At 70.2% G+C, this 21,594-nt stretch overlaps 2 protein-coding genes across 2 annotated transcripts; both read left to right on the top strand.

The window, feature by feature from the left end:
- Nucleotides 1-1,158: 1,158 nt before the first annotated feature.
- SLC8A2 (solute carrier family 8 member A2) lies at nt 1,159-9,043 on the top strand (the record flags this gene model as incomplete). The annotated part of the gene is made up of 7 exons (XM_082333639.1): nt 1,159-2,909; nt 4,767-4,870; nt 4,962-4,979; nt 5,741-5,865; nt 5,963-6,062; nt 7,088-7,363; nt 8,667-9,043. The coding sequence occupies 7 exons, from the start codon at nt 1,159-1,161 to the stop codon at nt 9,041-9,043; spliced, it is 2,751 nt and encodes a 916-aa protein (XP_082189765.1).
- A 5,093-nt stretch (nt 9,044-14,136) lies between these two features.
- On the top strand, nt 14,137-17,824 carry PSMD8 (proteasome 26S subunit, non-ATPase 8). The gene is made up of 7 exons (XM_082333477.1): nt 14,137-14,341; nt 15,510-15,582; nt 15,699-15,801; nt 15,894-16,059; nt 16,145-16,245; nt 17,275-17,386; nt 17,487-17,824. Exons 1-7 carry the CDS (start codon nt 14,189-14,191, stop codon nt 17,622-17,624), a joined length of 846 nt encoding a protein of 281 aa, XP_082189603.1. The 5' UTR covers nt 14,137-14,188; the 3' UTR covers nt 17,625-17,824.
- Nucleotides 17,825-21,594: the final 3,770 nt, after the last annotated feature.

Raw genomic sequence — 21,594 nt, 5'->3', positions numbered from 1 at the left:
TGTGCAACGGGGCCATGCAACGGGGCCATGCAACGGGGCCGTGCAACGGGGCCGTGCACTGGAGTCTTGCGTTGGAGCCTTGCATTGGAGCCGTGCAATGGGGCCGTGCAACAGGGCCGTGCAATGGGGCCGTGCATTGGAGCCGTGCATTGGAGCCGTGCATTGGAGCCGTGCAGCGGGGCCGTGCAGCGGGGCCGTGCAGTGGGGCCGAGCAATGGGGCAGCCCACCAGGCCTGGCCCAGCTCTTCTCCTGCACCTCTGCACCCATCCAGCCCCGCCGGCGGCGCTGGCCCGGGGCGAGCCGGTGCCCCACGGCCCCGCGCCGGGGGACGGCGGCCGCAGGGGACTCGCGCTGGCCCCCCGCCGCCCCCGCTCCCCGCCGAGACGCGGGGCCCGGCCGCCTCCGCCGCCCCGGCCGGGCTCACGGCCCCATCGCCGCCGTTGCCCCGTGGGGCGGAGGGCAGCGGCGCCGTGGGGCTGGCGATGCACCGAGGGGGTGGCCGGGCCAGCCCCCAGCCCCTCCCGGGCGGTTTCGGGGTCCCCGTTCCCTCTCCATCACCCTTTTTATAGCCGTTCCCATCCTCTGTTGCCATGGGAACAACGCGGTTGCCAGGGTGGAGCCTGGGAGCGCCCACGCACCCCACAAACCCCCGGTGCCGCGGGCGGCCGCCGGCCCTCGCCCGCTCTGCCGGGGCGCGGCCGTCCCCAGCCCCACGGCTCAGCATCGCCCCATTGCCACGGTCCCAGCCCCACAGCTCAGCATCCCCCATCGCCACGGTCCCCAGCCCCACGGCTCAGCATCGCCCCATTGCCGCAGTCCCCAGCCCCACGGCTCAGCATCGCCCCATCGCCACGGTCCCCAGCCCCACGGCTCAGCATCGCCCCATTGCCGCGGTCCCCAGCCCCACGGCTCAGCATCGCCCCATTGCCACAGTCCCCAGCCCCATGGCTGACCATCACCCCATGGCGTGGTCCCCAGCCCCACAGCCGCGGTCCCCAGAGGCGCTGCGGTCCAGAGCCGGGGCCGAGGTGGCAGAGGGGGATCGATGGCGCTCGCCACCTCGCCGGCGCTAACGAGCCCCCCCCCCCCCCGCCGTTAACGAGGAATCCCCGGCCCGGCGCTGAGCCCGCTCTCGCCCGCAGGTGGGAGCCGGCGGGATGGCGGCGCGGCGGGCGGCGCTGGTGGCCGCGCTGCTGCTGGCCGAGCCCTGCGCCCCCGAGCCGGCGGCCGAGGCCAACGGGACGTGCCAGGGCTCCAACCGCTGCCAGCCCGGCGTCCTGCTGCCCGTCTGGCAGCCCGACAACCCCTCCTTCGGCGACAAGGCGGCCCGCGCCATCGTCTACTTCGTGGCCATGATGTACATGTTCCTGGGCGTCTCCATCATCGCCGACCGCTTCATGGCCTCCATCGAGGTCATCACCTCCAAGGAGAAGGAGATCACCATCACCAAGGCCAACGGGGAGACCAGCATCGGCACCGTCCGCATCTGGAACGAGACGGTCTCCAACCTCACCCTGATGGCGTTGGGCTCTTCGGCCCCCGAGATCCTCCTCTCCGTCATCGAGGTCTGCGGTCACAACTTCCAAGCGGGCGAGCTGGGACCCGGCACCATCGTGGGCAGCGCGGCCTTCAACATGTTCGTGGTCATCGCCGTCTGCGTCTACGTCATCCCCAGCGGCGAGAGCCGCAAGATCAAGCACTTGAGGGTCTTCTTCGTCACGGCCTCCTGGAGCATCTTCGCCTACATCTGGCTCTACCTGATCCTGGCCGTCATCTCCCCCGGGGTGGTGCAGGTCTGGGAAGCCCTCCTCACCCTCATCTTCTTCCCCGTCTGCGTGGTCTTCGCCTGGGCCGCTGACAAGCGGCTCCTCTTCTACAAGTACGTCTACAAGCGCTACCGCGCCGACCCCCGCAGCGGCATCATCATCGGCACGGAGGGCGAGCTCCCCAAGGGCATCGAGATGGACGGCGGCTTCCCCGTCCCCGAGCGCCGCGAGGCCGAAGGCGCCGGCGTCACCGCGTCGCCCGCCCTGCCCGCCCCCACGCCGGAGGAGAAGGAGCTGGACGAGAGCCGCCGGGAGGTCATCCAGATCTTGAAGGACCTCAAGCAGAAGCACCCTGAGAAGGAGCTGGAGCAGCTGGTGGAGATGGCCAACTACTACGCCCTGCTCCACCAGCAGAAGAGCCGCGCTTTCTACCGCATCCAGGCCACCCGTATGATGACCGGGGCCGGCAACATCCTCAAGAAACACGTGGCCGAGTTCTCCAAGAGGTCCTCCACCCTCCTGGAGGTGCCCTCGGACGCCGAGGAGGAGACCTGCAGCCGCATCTTCTTCGAGCCTTGCCTGTACCACTGCCTGGAGAACTGCGGCTCGGTGACGCTCTCGGTGGCGTGCCAACACGGCGCCGAAGCCAACCACACCTTCTACGTGGACTACAAGACGGAGGACGGCTCGGCCAAGGCGGGCTCCGACTACGAGTACAGCGAGGGGACGCTGATCTTCAAGCCGGGGGAGACCCAGAAGGAGCTGAAGATCGGCATCATCGACGACGACATCTTCGAGGAGGACGAGCACTTCTTCGTCCGCCTCCTCAACCTCCGGGTGGGCGACGCCGAGGGGATGTTCGAAGCCGACTCGGCCGATCACCCCAAGGGCCGGCTGGTGGCCCCGTTGGTGGCCACCGTCACCATCTTGGACGACGACCACGCCGGCATCTTCACCTTCCAGGATCGGCTGCTGCACGTCAGCGAGTGCCAGGGGACGGTGGAGGTGAAGGTCGTCCGCAGCTCGGGCGCCCGCGGCACCGTCCTCCTGCCCTACCGCACGGTGGAGGGCACGGCCCGCGGCGGCGGCGTCCACTACGAGGACGCCTGCGGGGAGCTGGAGTTCAAGAACGACGAGACCGCGTGAGACGCCGGCGGCACCGGGGCTGGGGGGCACGGGGGGGGGGCACGGGACGGGGAGCAGCCCCGCTGCACCCCGGGGACCCCGGGGCGGGCACGACCCTCTGGCGCGGGCGCACAACCCTTGCACCTGCGCCCCTTGCACGTGCGCCCCTTGCACCTGCGCCCCTTGCACGTGCGCCCCTTGCACGTGCACCCCTTGCACCTGCGACCCTTGCACCTGTGCCCCTTGCACCTGCGCCCCTTGCACGTGCGCCTCTTGCACCTGCACCCCTTGCACCTGCACCCCTTGCACCTGCGCCCCTTGCACCTGCACCCCTTGCACCTGTGCCCCTGATACCTGCGCCCCTTGCACGTGCACCCCTTGCACGTGCGCCCCTGGTACCTGCGCCCCTTGCACCTGCACCCCTTGCACGTGCGCCCCTTGCACCTGTGCCCCTTGCACCTGCACCCCTTGCACCTGCACCCCTTGCACGTGCACCCCTTGCACCTGCACCCCTTGCACCTGTGCCCCTGATACCTGCGCCCCTTGCACGTGCGCCCCTTGCACCTGCACCCCTTGCACCTGTGCCCCTGATACCTGCGCCCCTTGCACGTGCGCCCCTTGCACCTGCACCCCTTGCACCTGTGCCCCTGATACCTGCGCCCCTTGCACGTGCGCCCCTTGCACCTGCGCCCCTTGCACCTGCACCCCTTGCACGTGCGCCCCTTGCACCTGTGCCCCTGGTACCTGCGCCCCTTGCACATGCGCCCCTTGCACGTGCGCCCCTTGCACCTGCGCCCCTTGCACCTGCACCCCTTGCACCTGCGCCCCTTGCACCTGTGCCCCTGGTACCTGCACCCCTTGCACCTGCACCCTTGTACGTGCGCCCCTTGCACCTGCACCCCTTGCACCTGCGCCCCTTGCACGTGCGCCCCTTGCACCTGCACCCCTTGCACCTGTGCCCCTGGTACCTGCACCCCTTGCACCTGCACCCTTGCACGTGCGCCCCTTGCACCTGCACCCCTTGCACCTGCACCCTTGCACGTGCGCCCCTTGCACGTGCGCCCCTTGCACCTGCACCCCTTGCACCTGCACCCCTTGCACCTGTGCCCCTGGTACCTGCACCCCTTGCACCTGCACCCTTGCACGTGCGCCCCTTGCACCTGCACCCCTTGCACCTGCACCCTTGCACGTGCGCCCCTTGCACCTGCGCCGCTTGCAAACTCTTCTTTTGCACGTGGGATGGACGGATGGGTGGATGGATGGGTGGGGAGATGGATGGATGGATGGACAAATGGATGGATGGATGGACGGACAAATGGAAATGGATGGATGGTTGGACAGACAGACGGATGGATGGACAAATGGACAGATGAATGGATGGACGGATGGGTGGACAGACAGGCGGATGGATGGATGGATGGATGGATGGATGGATGGATGGATGGACAGACGGACGGACGGATGGATGGACAGATGGACAAATGGATGGACGGATGGACAGATGGACAGATGAATGGATGGACGGATGGATGGACAGACAGATGGATGGATGGATGGATGGATGGATGGATGGACGGACGGATGGATGGACAGATGGACAAATGGATGGACGGATGGACAGATGGACAGATGAATGGATGGACGGATGGATGGACAGACAGACAGATGGATGGATGGACGGACGGACGGACAGACGGACGGACGGACGGACGGGCGGACGGACCGGCACCAGCCCGTGGGTCCCACGGGGCAGGGAGGGACCGGAGGCGGCCCCTCGCCCCCCCCGCGGCATCGCCCGTCCCCCCCGGCCGCGCCGCGCCGGCGCTGCTGCCGGTGCCGGTGCCGGTGACGGCGCCGCGTCCCCCCGTCCCCAGGAAGACGCTGCAGGTGAAGATCGTGGACGACGAGGAGTACGAGAAGAAGGACAACTTCTTCATCGAGCTGGGGCAGCCGCGCTGGCTCAAGCGGGGCATCTCGGGTACGGGCGGGGCCGGGCGGGGCCGGGCGGGGCCGGGCGGGGCTCGGGGGGCTGGGCCCCCCCTCACCGCCTTCCTCTCCCCTCTCCGCAGCCCTGCTGCTCACCCAAGGTAGGAGCCTTCGTCCCCCTCCTCCTCCTCCTCCTCCTCGGCCAGGCGCTGGCGGGAGGCCGGATCCTGCCGTCCCCGTGTCCCGCGCCCCGTCCCCGTGCCCCGTGCCGTGTCCCCACGCCCCACGTCGTGTCCCCATGCCTGTGCCGTGTCCCCATGCCACGTCCCCATGACCATGCCACGTCCCCACGCCCCACGTCACGTCCCCATGCCATGTCCCCGTGCCTCTGCCATGTCCCCACACCTTGTCCCCACACCGTGTCCCCACGCCATGTCCCCACACCCATGCCATGTCCCCACGCCGTGCCCCCACGCCGTGTCCCCATATCACGTCCCCACACCACGTCCCCGTGCCCGTGCCATGTCCCCACGCCGTGTCCCCATGCCGTCCCCCCACGCCATGTCCCCACGCCGTGTCCCCATGCCGTCCCCCCACGCCGTGTCCCCACGCGGCGTCCCCATGCCGTGTCCCCATATCACGTCCCCACGCCGCATCCCCATGCCTGTGCCATGTCCCCACGCCGTGCCCCCACGCCGTGTCCCCATATCACGTCCCCACACCACGTCCCCGTGCCCGTGCTGTGTCCCCACGCCGTGTCCCCACGCCGTGCCCCCATGCCGTGTCCCCACACCACGTCCCCGTGCCCGTGCCGTGTCCCCACGCCGTGCCCCCGTGCCGTGTCCCCACACCACGTCCCCGTGCCCGTGCCGTGTCCCCACGCCATGCCCCCACGCCGTCCCCCCACGCCGTGTCCCCGCAGCAGACGGTGACCGAAAGCTCTCCGCGGAGGAGGAGGAGGCTCGGCGCATCGCCGAGATGGGCAAACCCGTCCTGGGGGAGAACTGCAAGCTGGAGGTCATCATCGAGGAGTCCTACGACTTCAAGGTGACGAGGGGGGAGAGGGGGCCGGGGAGGGGGGGCGCGGGGGCCGGGGGGACGTGGGGAGGGGACGCGGCGCGTCCTCACCCCCCGCCGCCCGCAGAACACGGTGGACAAGCTGATCAAGAAGACCAACCTGGCCATGGTGATCGGGACGCACTCCTGGCGGGAGCAGTTCCTGGAAGCCATCACCGTCAGCGCAGGTGGGACCCCCGCCCTCCCTCCCCAGGGTCCCCCGGCCTCCACCAGCCCTGGGCACGCTGCCGTGGGGACATCCAGCCCAAATGGCCACGGGGACGTGGCTCTGGGGACAGGCAGCCCTCTGGCCACGCGCCCTGGGGATGGCCGGCTCGGGGGTTGCCCGCGCTTGGGGACGCACGTCCCTGGGGTCGTGCACGTCGGGGACAAGCGCTCGAGGGCCACGTGCCCCAGGGCCACCACCCTGGGACCGTGCACCCTGGGGCCACCACCCTGAGGCCACCACCCTTGGACCACCACCCTGGGGCCACCACCCTGGGCCACCACCTTGAGGCCACCACCCTGGGGCCACCACCTTGAGGCCACCACCCTTGGACCACCACCGTGGGGCCACCACCCTGAGGCCACCACCGTGGACCACCACCCTGGGCCACCACCCTGAGGCCATCATCTTTGGGCCACCACCCTTGGACCACCACCCTGGGGCCACCACCCTGAACCACCACCCTGGGTCATCACCCTGAGGCCACCACCCTTGGGCCACCACCCTTGGACCACCACCCTGGGCCACCACCCTGGGGCCACCACCCTGGGGCCAGGACCCTGCAGCCTGGGGCCACCACCCTTGGACCACCACCCTGGGCCACCACCCTGGGGCCACCACCCTGGGGCCAGGACCCTGCAGCCTGGGGCCACCACCCTTGGACCACCACCCTGGGCCACCACCCTGGGGCCACCACCCTGGGGCCAGGACCCTGCAGCCTGGGGCCACCACCCTTGGACCACCACCCTGGGCCACCACCCTGGGGCCACCACCCTGGGGCCAGGACCCTGCAGCCTGGGGCCACCACCCTTGGACCACCACCCTGGGCCACCACCCTGAGGCCACCACCCTGGGGCCACCACCCTGGGGCCACCACCCTGGGCCACCACCCTGAGGCCACCACCCTGGGGCCAGGACCCCGCAGCCTGGGGCCAGGCAGCTCCGGGGCCACGTCCCCGTTGGGCTGACGGTGACCTTCCTCGGCAGGCGAGGAGGAGGAGGAGGAGGACGGGCGGGAGGAGCGGCTGCCCTCCTGCTTCGACTACGTGATGCACTTCCTGACGGTCTTCTGGAAGGTTCTCTTCGCCTGCGTGCCCCCCACCGAGTACTGCAACGGCTGGGCCTGCTTCGGCGTCTCCATCCTCCTCATCGGCGTCCTCACCGCCCTCATCGGCGACCTGGCCGCCCACTTCGGCTGCACCGTCGGCCTCAAGGACTCCGTCAACGCCGTCGTCTTCGTGGCCCTCGGCACCTCCATCCCCGGTGCGGGAGAGGGGAGAGGGGAGAGGGGAGATGGGGAGATGGGGAGATGGGGAGATGGGAGATGGGGAGAGGGGAGAGGGGAGATGGGGAGATGGGGAGAGGGGAGATGGGGAGAGGGGAGATGGGGAGATGGGGAGAGGGGAGATGGGGAGATGGGGAGATGGGGAGAGGGGAGATGGGGAGAGGGGAGATGGGGAGATGGGGAGAGGGGAGATGGGGAGATGGGAGATGGGGAGAGGGGAGATGGGGAGATGGGAGATGGGGAGAGGGGGAGATGGGGAGATGGGGAGATGGGGAGAGGGGAGATGGGGAGAGGGGAGATGGGGAGATGGGGAGAGGGGAGAGGGGAGATGGGGAGATGGGAGATGGGGAGAGGGGAGATGGGGAGATGGGAGATGGGGAGAGGGGGAGATGGGGAGATGGGGAGATGGGGAGAGGGGAGATGGGGAGAGGGGAGATGGGGAGATGGGGAGAGGGGAGAGGGGAGATGGGGAGATGGGAGATGGGGAGATGGGGAGAAGGGAGATGGGGAGATGGGGAGAGGGGAGATGGGAGATGGGGAGATGGGGAGAAGGGAGATGGGGAGATGGGGAGAGGGGAGATGAGGAGATGGGGAGAGGGGAGATGGGGAGAGGGGAGATGGGGAGATGGGGAGAGGGGAGATGGGGAGAGGGGAGATGGGGAGAGGGGGAGAGGGGAGATGGGGAGATGGGGAGATGGGGAGAAGGGAGATGGGGAGATGGGGAGAGGGGAGATGGGGAGATGGGGAGATGGGGAGAGGGGAGATGGGGAGATGGGGAGAGGGGGAGAGGGGAGATGGGAGATGGGGAGAGGGGAAAGGGGAGATGGGGAGAGGGGAGGTGGGGAGATGGGAGATGGGAGATGGGGAGAGGAGTGATGGGGAGAGGGTACGGGGCCATGGGGAGAAGGTACGGGACGATGGGAGAGGGGAGAGGGGAGATGGGGAGAGGGGACAGGGCCATGGGGAGAGGGGCGATGGGGAGAGGGTACGGGGAGATGCGGCGACGGGAGAGGGGAGCGGGGATGGGGGAAGGGGGGGCAGGCAGAGGGGACGGGGCTGCGGGTGCCCGGGGAGGGACGCGGTGACGGGGCGCAGGTCCCCACGCGCCCATGCCCATGCCCCCTCCTTCTGCCTGTGTCCCCTTGTCCCTGCGTGACTGTGTCCCCATGTCCCCATGTCCCCGTGTCCCCGTGTCCCCGTGTCCATGCCACCTCCTTGTGCCTCCATCCTCGCGTCCCCATCCCCACGCCGTGTCCCCGCGCCCACCCCGCGGCCCCGCAGACACCTTCGCCAGCAAGGTGGCCGCGCTGCAGGACCAGTGCGCGGACGCCTCCATCGGCAACGTGACGGGCTCCAACGCCGTCAACGTCTTCCTGGGGCTCGGCGTCGCCTGGTCGGTGGCCGCCATTTACTGGGCGGCGCAGGGCCAGGACTTCGAGGTGCAGACGGGGACCTTGGCCTTCTCCGTCACCCTCTTCACCATCTTCGCCTTCGTCTGCATCAGCGTCCTCATGTACCGCCGCCGGCCCCACATCGGGGGCGAGCTGGGGGGGCCCCGCACCCCCAAACTCCTCACCGCCGGCCTCTTCCTCGGCCTCTGGCTCCTCTACATCCTCTTCGCCAGCCTGGAAGCCTACTGCCACATCAAGGGCTTCTGAGCGGGGACGGGGACCCCCCGGCGTCGCCCCACCGCGAGGGGCGAAGGGGTCGGGGCCTCCCCGGGGGGGCTGCAGGGTCCCTCCGGTGTCACCGGCTCCCCTTGAGGCGCACGTGCCCATGTCCCCCTGGGGTCCTCCTGGCATCTCCATGTCCCCCTGGGGTCCTCCTGGCATCTCCATGTCCCAGAGGGTCCCCGTGTCCCCTTGGGATCCTCCTGGCATCTCCATGTCTCCACAGGGTCCCCATGTCCCCTTGGGGTCCTCCTGGCATCTTCATGTCCCAAAGGGTCCCCATGTCCCCTTGGGGTCCTCCGGGCATCTCCACGTCCCAGAGGGTCCCTATGTCCCCTTGAGGTCCTCCTGGCATCTCCACGTCCCAGAGGGTCCCTATGTCCCCTTGGGGTCCTCCTGGCATCTTCATGTCCCCTTGGGGTCCTCCTGGCATCTCCATGTCTCCAGAGGGTCCCTATGTCCCTTTGGAGTCCTCCTGGCCTCTCCATGTCCCAAAGGGTCCCCATGTCCCCTTGGGGTCCTCCTGGCATCTCCACGTCCCAGAGGGTCCCCATGTCCCCTTGGGATCCTCCTGGCATCTCCACGTCCCAGAGGGTCCCTATGTCCCCTTGGGGTCCTCCTGGCATCTCCACGTCCCAGAGGGTCCCCGTGTCCCCCTGGGGTCCTCCTGGCATCTCCATGTTCCACAGGGTCCCCATGTCCCCTTGGGTCCTCCTGGCATCTCCATGTTCCACAGGGTCCCCATGTCCCCTTGGGGTCCTCCTGGCATCTCCACGTCCCAGAGGGTCACCGTGTCCCCTTGGGATCCTCCTGGCATCTCCATGTCCCAGAGGGTCCCTATGTCCCCTTGGGGTCCTCCTGGCATCTCCATGTTCCACAGGGTCCCCATGTCCCCTTGGGGTCCTCCTGGCATCTCCACGTCCCAGAGGGTCACCGTGTCCCCTTGGGATCCTCCTGGCATCTCCATGTCCCAGAGGGTCCCTATGTCCCCTTGGGGTCCTCCTGGCATCTCCATGTTCCACAGGGTCCCCATGTCCCCTTGGGGTCCTCCTGGCATCTCCATGTCTCCAGAGGGTCCCTATGTCCCCTTGGGATCCTCCTGGCATCTCCATGTCCCAGAGGGTCCCCATGTCCCCTTGGGGTCCTCCTAGCATCTCCATGTCTCCAGAGGGTCCCTATGTCCCCTTGGGGTCCTCCTGGCATCTCCATGTCCCAGAGGGTCCCTGTGTCCCCTTGGGGTCCTCCTGGCATTTCCACATCCCCTTGGGGTCCTCCTGGCATCTCCATGTCTCCAGAGGGTCCCTATGTCCCCTTGGGGTCCTCCTGGCATCTCCACATCCCAGAGGGTCCCTATGTCCCCTTGGGGTCCTCCTGGCATCTCCACATCCCAGAGGGTCCCTGTGTCCCCTTGGGGTCCTCCTGGCATCTCCATGTCCCCAGAGGGTCCCTATGTCCCCTTGGGGTCCTCCTGGCATCTCCATGTCCCAGAGGGTCCCCGTGTTCCCTTGGGGTCCTCCTGGCATCTCCATGTCCCAGAGGGTCCCCATGTCCCCTTGGGGTCCTCCTAGCATCTCCATGTCTCCAGAGGGTCCCTATGTCCCCTTGGGGTCCTCCTGGCATCTCCATGTCCCAGAGGGTCCCTATGTCCCCTTGGGGTCCTCCTGGCATCTCCATGTCCCAGAGGGTCCCTATGTCCCCTTGGGGTCCTCCTGGCATCTCCATGTCCCCAGAGGGTCCCCGTGTTCCCTTGGGGTCCTCCTGGCATCTCCACGTCCCCTTGGGGTCTTTCTGGCACCCCCATGTCCCCACAGGGTCCCCATGTCCCCTTGGGGTCCTCCTGGCATCTCCATGTCCCCTTGGGGTCTTCCTGATGTCCCCATGTCCCCTTGGGGTCCTCCTGCCACCCCCGTGTCCCCAGAGGGTCCCCGCGTCCCCTCGGGATCCCCATGCCCCCTCAGGGTCCTCCTGTCACCCTCGTGTCTCCATAGGGTCCGCATGTCCCCTCAGGGTCCCCATGTCCCCTCGGGGTCTCCACGTCCCCTCGGGGGTCTCTGCATCCCCCAGGGCCCCCCGCAGGGTCCTCCCAGGCGCCCCACGTCCCCTCAGAGTCCCCACGTCCCCAGAGGGTCCCCACGTCCCCCCTGGGGTCCTCCTGCCATCCCCAGAGGGTCCCCGTGTTCCCTAGGGAGCCCCCCAGGTCCCCCCGTGTCCCTCTGTCCCCCAGGGGGACCCCAAGGCCACCTCAGGGACCCCCGGGACCCCCAGGGCCACCCGGGGCTCCGGGGGGGCCTTTTCTTACCGCCAGCGTTTTTTAAAGCCACCCCGGGGTGGGGGGGGTCCCTGTTTTTAACCCCGATTTCGTAGCGGTTTCGTCCCTTCCCGGGGAGGCGGGGGGCGCGGGGGGGGACACGGGGGGGACACGGGGGGGACGCGGGGGGGACGCGGGGAGGGGACGCGCGGGGGGCTGCCGCTGTCGGTGCTGCCGCCAGCCCCACTGGGCGCCGGCCCCAAAGAAACCCCCGGGAAACGGCCACGTCTCCGCGTCTCTTTGTCCCCCGCGCCGCGCCCACGGCACCCACGGACCCGCGGCACCCACGGACCCCACAGCACCCACGGACCCATGGCAACAACAGACCCATGGCACCCACACGGCACCCACAGACCCATGGCACCCACGGCCCCCACACAGCACCCATGGACCCACAGCACCCACAGCACCCACATGGCACCCACGGCCCCATGGCACCCACGGACCCATGGCACCCACACGGCACCCATGGACCCGCGGCACCCATGGACCCATGGCACCCACATGGCACCCACGGCCCCACGGCACCCACGGACCCATGGCACCCACACGGCACCCATGGCACCCACGGCACCCATGGACCCATGGCACCCACACAGCACCCACAGACCCATGGCACCCACGGCCCCACAGCACCCACGGCCCCCTGGCACCCACACGGCACCCACGGCCCCCTGGCCATCAACACCCCGTGCGGCAAGGCTGTAGGGTGTGCCACGGGGACGTATGGCTGCCACGGGGACGTATGGCTGCCGTGGGGATGTGCGGCGTGCTGTGGGGGTGTACGGTGTGCCGTGGGGCCATACGGCATGCCATAGGGCCATACAGCCTGCCATAGGGCCATACGGTGTGCCATAGGGATATACGGTGTGCCGTAGGGCCATACGGTGTGCCATAGGGATATACGGTGTGCCATGGGGATATACGGTGTGCCATGGAGCCATACGGCATGCCATAGGGCCATATGGTGTGCCATGGGGATATACAGTGTGCCATGGAGCCATACGGCCTGCCATAGGGCCATACAGCCTGCCATAGGGCCATACGGTGTGCCATAGGGATATACGGTGTGCCGTAGGGCCATACGGTGTGCCATAGGGATATACGGTGTGCCATGGAGCCATATGGCATGCCATAGGGCCATACAGCCTGCCATAGGGCCATACGGTGTGCCATAGGGATATACGGTGTGCCGTAGGGCCATACGGTGTGCCATAGGGATATACGGTGTGCCATGGGGATATACGGTGTGCCATGGAGCCATACAGCCTGCCATAGGGCCATATGGTGTGCCATGGGGATATACAGTGTGCCATGGAGCCATACGGCCTGCCATAGGGCCATACAGCCTGCCATAGGGCCATACGGTGTGCCATAGGGATATACGGTGTGCCGTAGGGCCATACGGTGTGCCATAGGTCCCCATACTGTTGTATAGGGCCATAGGCTGTGCCATAGGTATCCGTGCTGTGCTATAGGTCCCCATGCTCTGCTATAGGTCCCCATGCTGTGCCATAGGTCCCCATACAGCAAGCTATAGGGCCATATACTGTGTTATAGGGCCCCATACAGTGTGCTATAGGGCCATATGCTATGCTATAGGTCCCCGTGCTGTGCTCTAGCACCCCATAAAATGTGCCGTAGGGCCATATGCTGTGCTATAGGGCCCCATACCGGGCTATAGGTCCCTACGCAGTGTGCCATAGGGCCATATGCTGTGCTACAGGGCCCCATACCGGGCTATAGGTCCCCACGCAGTGTGCCATAGGGCCATATACTGTGCTATAGCACCCCATACAGTGTGCTATAGGGCCATATGCTGTGCTACAGGGCCCCATGCTGCGCCATAGGTCCCCATACAGCGTGCTATAGGGCCCCATACCGGGCTATAGGTCCCCATGCAGTGTGCCATAGGGCCATATGCTGTGCTACAGGGCCCCATACCGGGCTATAGGTCCCCACGCAGTGTGCCATAGGGCCATATGCTGTGCTACAGGGCCCCATACCGGGCTATAGGTCCCCACGCAGTGTGCCATAGGGCCATATACTGTGCTATAGCGCCCCATACAGTGTGCTATAGGGCCATATGCTGTGCTACAGGGCCCCATGCTGCGCCATAGGTCCCCATACAGCGTGCTATAGGGCCATATACTGTACTATAGGGCCCCATACCGGGCTATAGGTCCCCATACAGCGTGCTATAGGGCCATATGCTGTGCTACAGGGCCCCATGCTGCGCCATAGGTCCCCATACAGCGTGCTATAGGGCCATATGCTGTACTATAGGGCCCCATGCTGCGCCATAGGTCCCCATACAGCGTGCTATAGGGCCATATGCTGTGCTATAGGGCCCCATGCTGCGCCATAGGTCCCCATACAGCGTGCTATAGGGCCATATGCTGTACTATAGGGCCCCATACCGGGCTATAGGTCCCCATACAGCGTGCTATAGGGCCATATGTTGTGCTACAGGGCCCCATGCTGCGCCATAGGTCCCCATACAGCGTGCTATAGGGCCATATGCTGTGCTATAGGGCCCCATACCGGGCTATAGGTCCCCATACAGCGTGCTATAGGGCCATATGCTGTGCTATAGGGCCCCATACCGGGCTATAGGACCATGCGCCGCCCCCGGCCGTGCCTCCTGCGCATGCGCCGCCCCGCCGCCTCTCCCCCCTCCCCTCCCCGTCCCCCCCCTCGCCCCGCCCCCGCGTCGCGATTGGCTGCGGGCGGCGTCGCCGGGGCGACGCGGCGGCGGCCGTCAAGCGCGGCGGCGGCGGCGGCGGCCGTGGGGCGCGGCGGTGTCGCGGCGGCGGTGCCGATTCATGGCGATGGCGGCGGCCGGGCTGGTGGTGAACGGGGCGGAGGGCGCGGGGGGGCTGAAGGCGGCGGCCGGGATGTACGAGCAGCTGAAGGGCGAGTGGAGCCGCAAGAGCCCCAACCTCAGCAAGTGCGGGGAGGCCCTGGGCCGCCTCAAGGTGCGGCGGGGCCGGGAGCGGGCCTGGGGCTGGGGGGGGGGTCCGGGAGTGAGGGGGGGCTGAGGGGGGGGCCTGGGGCTGGGGGGGGACCCGGGAGTGAGGGGGGGGCCCTGGGAATGAGGGGGGGCTGAGGGGGGGCCTGGGGCTGGGGGGGGGCCGGGAGTGAGGGGGGGACCCTGGGAATGAGGGGGGGCCCGGGGCTGGGGGGGGGGGCCCGGGAGTGAGGGGGGGGCCTGGGGCTGGGGGGGGGGGCCGGGAGTGAGGGGGGGACCCTGGGAATGAGGGGGGGGCCCGGGGCTGGGGGGGGGGGCCCTGGGAATGAGGGGGGGCTGAGGGGGGGCCTGGGGCTGGGGGGGGGGCCGGGAGTGAGGGGGGGGCCCTGGGAATGAGGGGGGGGCCCGGGAGTGAGGGGGGGGGCCCGGGAGTGAGGGGGGGGCCTGGGGCTGGGGGGGGGGGCCGGGAGTGAGGGGGGGGCCCTGGGAATGAGGGGGGGGGCCCTGGGAATGGGGGGGGGTCCCTGGGAATGGGGGGGGGGCTGAGGGGGGCCTGGGGCTGGGGGGAGGTCTGGGGATGAAGGGGGGGGCCCGGGAGTGAGGGGGGGTCCCTGGGAATGAAGGGGGGCTGAGGGGGGGGGCCTGGGAATGTGGGGGGGACCCTGGAGGTGAGGGGGGGTCTCTGGGAATGAGGGGGCCCTGGGAATGGGGGGGGGGGCCCTAGGAATGAGGGGGGTCTCTGGGAATGAGGGGGGGGGCTGTGGGGGGGACCCTGGAAGTGAGAGGGGGGCCCTGGGAATGAGGGGGCCCTGGGAATGAGGGGGGGGGGGCCTTGAGGCTGAGGGGTGCCCCCGGGAATGACGGGGTGCCCCTGGGAATGACGGGGTGCCCCTGGGCCTGGGGGGGGGGGCCCTGGGAATGGGGGGGCCCCGGGGCTGTGGGTCACCCCGATTGGGGGGGGCGGGCGGAGGCCTCGTCAGCCGCCAGCTTTAATTACCAGCCGGGGGGTGACTCAGGAGGCGCAGCCCCCCCGGGGCACCCCGCTTCCCGCCCCCAAATACCCACTGACCTCCTCAGCCCTCCCGTGGCGGGGGGGGGGGCGAGCAGCCCCGGGCTCTGACCGTCCCCCCCCGTGTCCGTCCGTCCCCCCCCCATGTCCGTCCGTCCGTCCCCAGCTGGCCCTGCTGGAGCTCAACTTTCTGCCCACCACCGGCACGAAGCTGACGAAGCAGCAGCTCATCCTGGCCCGTGAGTGGCGATTTGGGGGGGGGCGGCACCCCCACCCCTGCCCCCCGGGGCTCAGCGACCCCCCCCCGGGCTGCCCCCCCCCCCCCTTATCCCCCTTTTCCCCCCCCTTTTCCCAGGGGATATCCTGGAAATCGGCGCCCAGTGGAGCATCCTGAAGAAGGACATCCCCTCCTTCGAGCGCTACATGGCCCAGCTCAAGTGCTACTATTTCGACTACAAGTGAGTCGGGGGGGCTCGAGGAGGGGGCTGCCGCCCCCCGACTCCTCCCAGCGCCCGGCAGCCCCCCCCTTTTCCCTGTCCCCCCCCCCCAGGGAGGAGCTGCCGGAGTCGGCGTACAAACACCAGCTGCTGGGGTTGAACCTGCTCTTCCTGCTCTCCCAGAACCGGGTGGCCGAGTTCCACACCGAGCTGGAGCGGCTGCCGGCCAAGGAGATCCAGAGCAACGTCTACATCAAGCACCCCGTCTCCCTCGAGCAGGTACCCCGCTTTTGGGGGGGGGGGCTTGGGGGCGTTTTGGGGGGCCCCCAGGTGCCACCTTCCCCCCCCTCTCTTTCCCTCGCAGTATTTGATGGAGGGCAGCTACAACAAAGTCTTCCTGGCCAAAGGCAACATCCCGGCGGAGAGCTACACCTTCTTCATCGATATCCTGCTGGATACCATCCGGTGAGACCCCCGCCGCGCCCCCCGCCGCGTCCCCGGGACCCCCGCCGCGTCCCCGGGCCCCCCGCCATGCCCCCCGCCGCGTCCCCGGGCCCCCTGCCGCGTCCCCGGGACCCCCGCCACATCCCCGGGACCCCCACTGAGCCCCCCGCCGCGTCCCCGGGACCCCCGCCGAGTCCGCTGCCACGTCCCCGGGCCCCCTGCCATGTCCCTGCTGCGTCCCCGAGCCCCCCACTGTGTCCCCCAGCCCCCTGCCGTGTCCCCTCCGCATCCCCCCCAGCCCCCTGCCGCGTCCCCGGGCCCCCCGCTGTGTCCCTGACCCCCCCATCGTGTCCCCGCCGCGTCCCCGAGCCCCCCGCCGCGTCCCCCAAGCCCCCCCGCTGTGTCCCTGTCCTGTCCCCGAGCCCCCTGCCGTGTCCCCCAGACCCCTGCTGTGTCCCCCTGCCGTGTCCCCCAGCCCCCTGCTGTGTCCCCCACCGTGTCCCCGAGCCCACCGCCATGTCCCCAGACCCCTGCTGTGTCCCCCAGCCCCCCGCCGTGTCCCTGCCCTGTCCCCTAAGCCCCCCGCCGCGTCCCCTAAGCCCCCGGCCGTGTTCCCTGGCCCCCCACACCGTGTCCCCAGGCCCCCCGCCGTGTCCCTGCTGTGTCCCTGGGCCCCCCCACCATGTCCCCAAGCCCCTCACTGTGTCCCTGGGCCCCCCACTGTGTCCCCGCCGCGTCCCCGAGCCCCCGGCCGTGTCCCCTGCCGCGTCCCCCGGCCCCCCGCCGCATCCCCCAAGCCCCCCGCCGTGTCCCTGTCCTGTCCCTGAGCCCCCCGCCGTGTCCCCAGGCCCCCCGCCGTGTCCCTGCTGTGTCCCTGGGCCCCCCCACCATGTCCCCAAGCCCCTCGCCGTGTCCCCAGGCCCCCCGCCGTGTCCCTGCTGTGTCCCTGGGCCCCCCCCACCATGTCCCCAAGCCCCTCGCTGTGTCCCCGGGCCCCCCGCCGCGTCCCCCCTCCTCACCCCCCCCCGTCCCCTCCCTCCGCCGCGCCAGGGACGAGATCGCCGGCTGCATCGAGAAAGCCTACGAAAAAATCCTCTTCGCCGAAGCCACCCGCATCCTCTTCTTCAGCACCGCCAAGAAGATGACCGACTACGCCAAGAAGGTGCCTGGGGGGGCTCCCCCTCCTCCCCCCCACCCCTGCGGGCACCCCAAAACCCCCTTTTTATTTTTTTTTGTAATTCCCCCCCCCCCGGTTCTTGCAGCGCGGTTGGGTGCTGGGCCCCAACAACTACTACGGCTTCAGCAGCCGGCAGCAGAAGCCGGAGGACGCCACCATCCCCTCCACCGAGCTGGCCACGCAGGTCATCGAGTACGCGCGGCAGCTGGAGATGATCGTGTAGGGGGGGCGGCCCCCCCCTTCCCCCCTCCCCCTTCCCCCCCCCCACCCCCTTTATTTACTCGTCGCCCCCCCCTTTCCTCGCGGTTTGGGGTTGGTTTGGGTTTATTTTTGGTTTTTTAAAGTATTTAAGGGGCCGTCGGCGGTGGGCGCGTCCCCGGGGGGAGCCCCCCCGCCCCGCGCGCGCGCCCCCCCCCCCCCCTTTTTTGGGCGGGTTTGGGGGGGGCGGCTGCGTGCCCCCCCCCCCCCCCCCCCGCCCCCCCCGGCACCGCCTTCAATAAAGCCGTGGCTTCTTCTAGCGGCGGGTGCTGCCCTGGGGGGCTCGGCCCCCCCCCCTCGCCGGGGGGGGTCACGGGTGGGTTTTGGGGGGGGGCCGAGGCGTTGTCGTCCTCCTCCTCCTCCTCCTCCTCCTCCCGGGGGGGGGGCCAGCAGGAGCTCGCTGACGGCAACCAGGGACCCGGCCAGGATGAGGGTGGCCACCCAGGGGGGCTCGGCGAGGTGGTTGGCGGAGGGGGAGAGCCTGGGGGGGCAACGGGGGGGTCAGCGGGGCGGGGGGAGCCCCCCAAACCCCCCCAGCCCCCCCTGCTTTTGCCCCCCCCCCCATTTTTTTGAGGACTGGGGGGGTCCCTTTGATCCCCCCCCCCCCCCCCCCCGTTTTTTGGGGGTCCCCACTCACCAGGCGCTGACGTTCCTGGGCAGCCGGGGGGGCTCCCGGTGCTGGCAGCGGCAGCGACGGCCGCAGGAGCCCCCCACCTGGAAAGGGGGCCAGCGGGGGGGCGGGGGGCCGCGCCGGCGATTCGGGGGGCTCCGTCCGCCCCCCCCCTCGGCGACCCCCCCGCTTCCTGGCCAGCGGGGGGCTCAGCCCGGTGGCCGGCGGGGGGCTTGGTGGCTCGTAGAGGGGTTTTGGCCCGGCCCCCCGCCCCCTTGGCCTTCCCCTTGGGGGGGCAGCGGGGCCGGGGGGGGCTCCGGGGGTCCCCCAGAAGCGGGGCGGGGGGCGGGGGTCCCCGCGGCCCCCCCCAGGCGGCAGAAGATGCCCGGGGGCACCCGCCCGTCCCCCTGGAAGGGGAAGGTGACCAGCGGCCACGGCGTGGGGTGGCCCGGAGGGCCCGGGGGGGGGCGGCTGGAGGTGGAGGGAGCGGAGGCTCTCCAGGATGCGGGCCATCTCGGCGGGGGGCGGGGGGGCGGCCACGGGGCGCCGGCTGGTGGCCACGGAGGGCTGGGTGGCATCCGTGGCACGCTGGGTGGTGGCCACGGAGGGCTGGGTGGCATCCGTGGAGCCTTGGGGGGTGGCCACGGAGGGCTGGGTGGCATCCGCGGGGCCTTGGGTGGCATCCGTGGCACGCCGGATGGTGGCCGTGGAGGGCTGGGTGGCATCCGTGGCACGCTGGGTGGTGGCCACGGAGAGATGAGTGGTGGCCACAGAGGGCTGGGTGGCATCTGCAGGGCCTTGGGGTGGCATCCGTGGCACGCCGGATGGTGGTCATGGAGGGCTGGGTGGTGGCCGCGGAGAGATGAGTGGTGGCCACGGAGGGCTGGGTGGCATCCGCACGGCCTTGGGTGGTGTCTGTGGCAGGCTGGGTGGTGGCCATTGAGGGCTGGGTGGTGGCCATTGAGGGCTGCGTGGCATCCGTGGGGCCTTGGGAGGTGGCTGTTGGACACTGGGTGGCATCCGTGGGGCCCTGGACATCGGCCACGGAGGGCTGGGTGGCATCCATGGGGTGCTGGGTGGTGGCCACGGAGGGCTGCATGGCATCCGTGGGGCCTTGGGTGGTGGCCATGGAGGGCTGCATGGCATCCATGGGGCGCTGGGTGGTGGCCACGGAGGGCTGCGTGGCATCCGTGGGGCCTTGGGTGGTGGCTGTTGGACACTGGGTGGCATCCGTGGGGTGCTGGGTGGTGGCCACAGGGAGCTGGCTGGTGGCTGTGGGGCGCTGGATGGCACCCGTGGGGCGCTGGGTGGTGGCCACGGGGAGCTGGGTGGCATCCATGGGGCGCTGGGCATTGGCCATGGGGTGCTGTTTGGTGGCCATGGGGTGCTGGGCACTGGCCGTGGGGCGCTGGAGATCGACCGTGGAGCGCTGGATGGTGGCCACGGGGTGCTGGACAGTGGCCGTGGCCACAGGGTGCCACACATTTGCCGAGGGGTGCTGGACAGTGGCCATGGGGTGCTGCATTGTGGCCTTGGGACGCTGGATGGTGGCCATGGAGCACTGGATGGTGGCAGTCGGACACTGGCTGGTGGCCACGGGGTGCTGGATGGTAGCCACGGGGTGCTGGAGATCAGCTGTGGGGTGACCGATGGTGGCCATGGAGCGCTGGATGGTGGCCATGGGGTGCTGGATGGTGGCCGTGGGATGCTGGACATCAGCCACAGGGCACTGGATGGTGGCCGTAGGACACTGGCTGGTGGCCACGGGGTGCTGGACATCAGCCATGGGGTGCTGGATGGTGGCCACGGGGTGCTGGATATCAGCCATGGGGTGACCAGCGGTGGCCACCGGGTGCTGAATGGTGGCCACGGGGCGCTGGCTGGTGGCCGTGGCGAGCTGGGGGCTGCCAGGACCCCCGAGCTGCCCGCCGGGGGGGCCACCGTGCCCCCCGCTCCCCTCGCCCTGGGGGGCCACTGCCCGCCCCCGGGGGCCGGCGGCTGGGGTCGCGGGGGGCCCCCCACAGCCCCCCGATGCCCCCCCGGGGCCGCGGGGAGGGGGCTGCCCCCCCAGCGGGGGGGCTCGGGGGGCCCGGGGGGGGCCGGCGCCGGCTCCGACGGGACGTTGCCCATTTCGGGGGGCTCCGGGCCGCTCCTGGGGGCGGGGGGGCGATGCTCTGGTGGCTTGTAGCAGGGTTGGGCTGCCCCCCCCCCCCCCCCGGCATCCCCCTCCCCAGCCCGGGGGGGTCGGGTGGGGAAACTGAGGCAGGGGGGGCTCCAACCCCCCCCCGGCACCCCCAAATCCCCTGTGCCCCCACATCCCCCCTCCCCATCCCGTGGGGGGGTTCGCGTGGGGAAACTGAGGCGGGGGGGCTCCAACCCTCCCCCGGCACCCCCAAATCCCCTGTGCCCCCACATCCCCCCTCCCCATCCCGTGGGGGGGTTCGCGTGGGGAAACTGAGGCGGGGGGGCTCCAACCCCCCCCCCGGCACCCCCAAATCCCCTGTGCCCCCACATCCCCCCTCCCCATCCCGTGGGGGGGTTCGCGTGGGGAAACTGAGGCAGGGGGGGGCTCCAACCCCCCCCCCCGGACCCCTAAGTCCCCCCCCGGCACCCCCAAATCCCCTCTGCCCCCCCCGCCCCATCCCGGGGGGTGTGGGGACGGGACCCGGGTGGGGAAACTGAGGCGGGGGGGGGGGAGCTTCCCCCCCAATCCCCCCCCCCCGAGGGACGCCCCCCCCCCCGCCCCCCCCTTCTCACCCTGCCGCAGCCGCCGGTAACGATCGCAACGGCCGCGGGGGGGGGGGGGGGGGGGGGGGGCGTTCGGAAGGGCGGGGGGGCGGGGCGGGGGGACCGAGGCGTCCGGTGCGGGGGGGGGGGATTGGAGGGGGGGGGGGGCTGCTCTCCGGCCCCCCCCGCCGCAGCGGGGCATTAGGACCAAGCGGCGGCGCCGGCGGCAGCTCGGCTCCGGCTCCGCGGCTCAGCCCCAGCCTCGCCCGCCGCCGTGGTCAGTGGGGGCCGGGGGGGGCACGGGGGGGGGGGGGGGCACGCGTGGGGGGGGACCCTGGGGGGGGGGGGGACCCTGCCCGGGGTGGGGGGGGGGCGCTTTCCCCACGGGGACCCGCGGCTTTTCCGCCTGGAAAAGCTCTTTTTTGGGGGGGGGGGGGGGGGCAAGGGCACGGGGCCGCCCCGTTTCCCCCCGTTTTCCCCCGCGGGGGGGGGGCTGGGGGGCCCCTTCGCGGGGGGGGGAGGGCGCCCCCCTTTTAGGGGAGGGGTCCCTGCCCCCCTGCGCCCCCCCCCCCCCCGCGCGGGACCGGGTCCGTTTTGC

Source organism: Platalea leucorodia, assembly GCF_965183815.1.
Source record: "Platalea leucorodia genome assembly, chromosome: 26".
In the NCBI taxonomy this organism is placed as follows: Eukaryota; Metazoa; Chordata; class Aves; order Pelecaniformes; family Threskiornithidae; genus Platalea; species Platalea leucorodia.
Note: the sequence above shows the minus strand (reverse complement) of the source record. Positions and strands in the feature narration are given on the sequence as shown.